This window comes from Vollenhovia emeryi, unplaced genomic scaffold, assembly GCF_000949405.1.
Source record: "Vollenhovia emeryi isolate VEMERY1.0 unplaced genomic scaffold, V.emery_V1.0 DF949704.1, whole genome shotgun sequence".
Lineage (NCBI taxonomy): Eukaryota > Metazoa > Arthropoda > Insecta > Hymenoptera > Formicidae > Vollenhovia > Vollenhovia emeryi.
Window position 1 is genome coordinate 1 of NW_011956662.1, and position 1,302 is coordinate 1,302.

At 45.5% G+C, this 1,302-nt stretch overlaps 1 protein-coding gene across 1 annotated transcript; it reads left to right on the plus strand.

The window, feature by feature from the left end:
• The first annotated feature begins 17 nt into the window (after positions 1-17).
• Positions 18-1,257, plus strand: LOC105571127. Its single transcript, XM_012028602.1, has one exon. The coding sequence runs from the start codon at positions 110-112 to the stop codon at positions 1,031-1,033; it is 924 nt and encodes a 307-aa protein (XP_011883992.1). The 5' UTR covers positions 18-109; the 3' UTR covers positions 1,034-1,257.
• The last annotated feature ends 45 nt before the right edge of the window (positions 1,258-1,302 follow it).

Here is a 1,302-nt window from a genome sequence, read left to right on the forward strand (position 1 = left end):
TGGAGTTAGTTGATGACAGCGCTCCCAGTATTCCTTTTCAGAACGTCTGGCGGGCACAAACATCGGCCCATTCTGATTACGGGCAGTTCGGTCTCCTTATACATTCTCCATGTATTATACTTTGCCTGGTTTCACGTGGGACGCCATGCTGAAACACACGCGCGTAAATTTCGAGCTGCTCACAGACATCGACATGGTCATGTTTGTGGAACGCGGTATACGCGGTGGTTTGAGCCAGTGCTCGAACAGGTACGCTCGAGCCAATAACAAGTACATGCAGTCTTACGATCCATCGAAACCATCCTCGTACCTGATGTACTTTGATGTCAATAATTTGTATGGTTGGGCGATGTGTCAACCACTACCATATGCAAATTTTCGATGGATCGAAGATATTACGAATTTCGACGCGAGCGCAATCGCTGCGGACTCATCGACAGGTTCCATTCTCGAGGTCGATCTCGAGTATCCGCAGCATCTTCACGACGCACACATTGACCTACCGTTCTGTCCAACACGCGATAAGCCACCCGGCAAGCGGCAGGATAAACTTCTCGCGACAGTGTATGATAAGAAGCGTTACGTCATACACTATCGCAACCTGCAACAGTGCACGCGTCATGGGCTTCGCGTGACAAAGATACACCGTGTATTGGAGTTTTCGCAATACCCACGGCTCCGCGATTACATCGAGCTTAATACTCAGTTTAGAACACGTGCGACAAACTATTTCGAAAAAAATTTATACAAATTAATGAACAACGTGGTATTTGGCAAAACGATGGAAAATGTACGGAATCATGTCGACGTTAAACTTCTAACAAAGTGGGATGGTCGTTACGGTGCGGAGGCAATGATCTCGAAACCAAATTTTCACAGTCGCAGCATCTTTTCAGAAAATTTAATCGCCGTGGAATTGCGAAAACTCGAGGTGAAATTCAACAAGCCAATCTACGTGGGTATGTGCATCCTCGACATATCCAAGATCTGCTTGTATGAATTTCATCATGATTATATTACCGATGTAACGTGAGCAATGTAAAATCATGTATACCGGATACCGACAGTCTCATATACCACATCGAGTGCGAGGATTTATATGAGACGATGAAACGCGATATACATATACGATTCGACACGAGCGATTATTCTGCAGACAACGCGTACGATATACCGCTTGTAAATAAGAAAGTGCCTGGTTTAATGAAGGATGAAAATAACGGGGCGATCATGACCGAATTCGTGGGACTCAGAGCGAAAATGTACGCTTTGAGAGTAGATGGTAAGAAGGCGAAGAAGGCG

What these genes read in the sequence shown, in the direction of transcription:
- LOC105571127 (XM_012028602.1), top strand. Translation starts at nt 110, where the DNA reads ATGTATTATACTTTGCCTGGTTTCACGTGGGACGCCATGCTGAAACAC.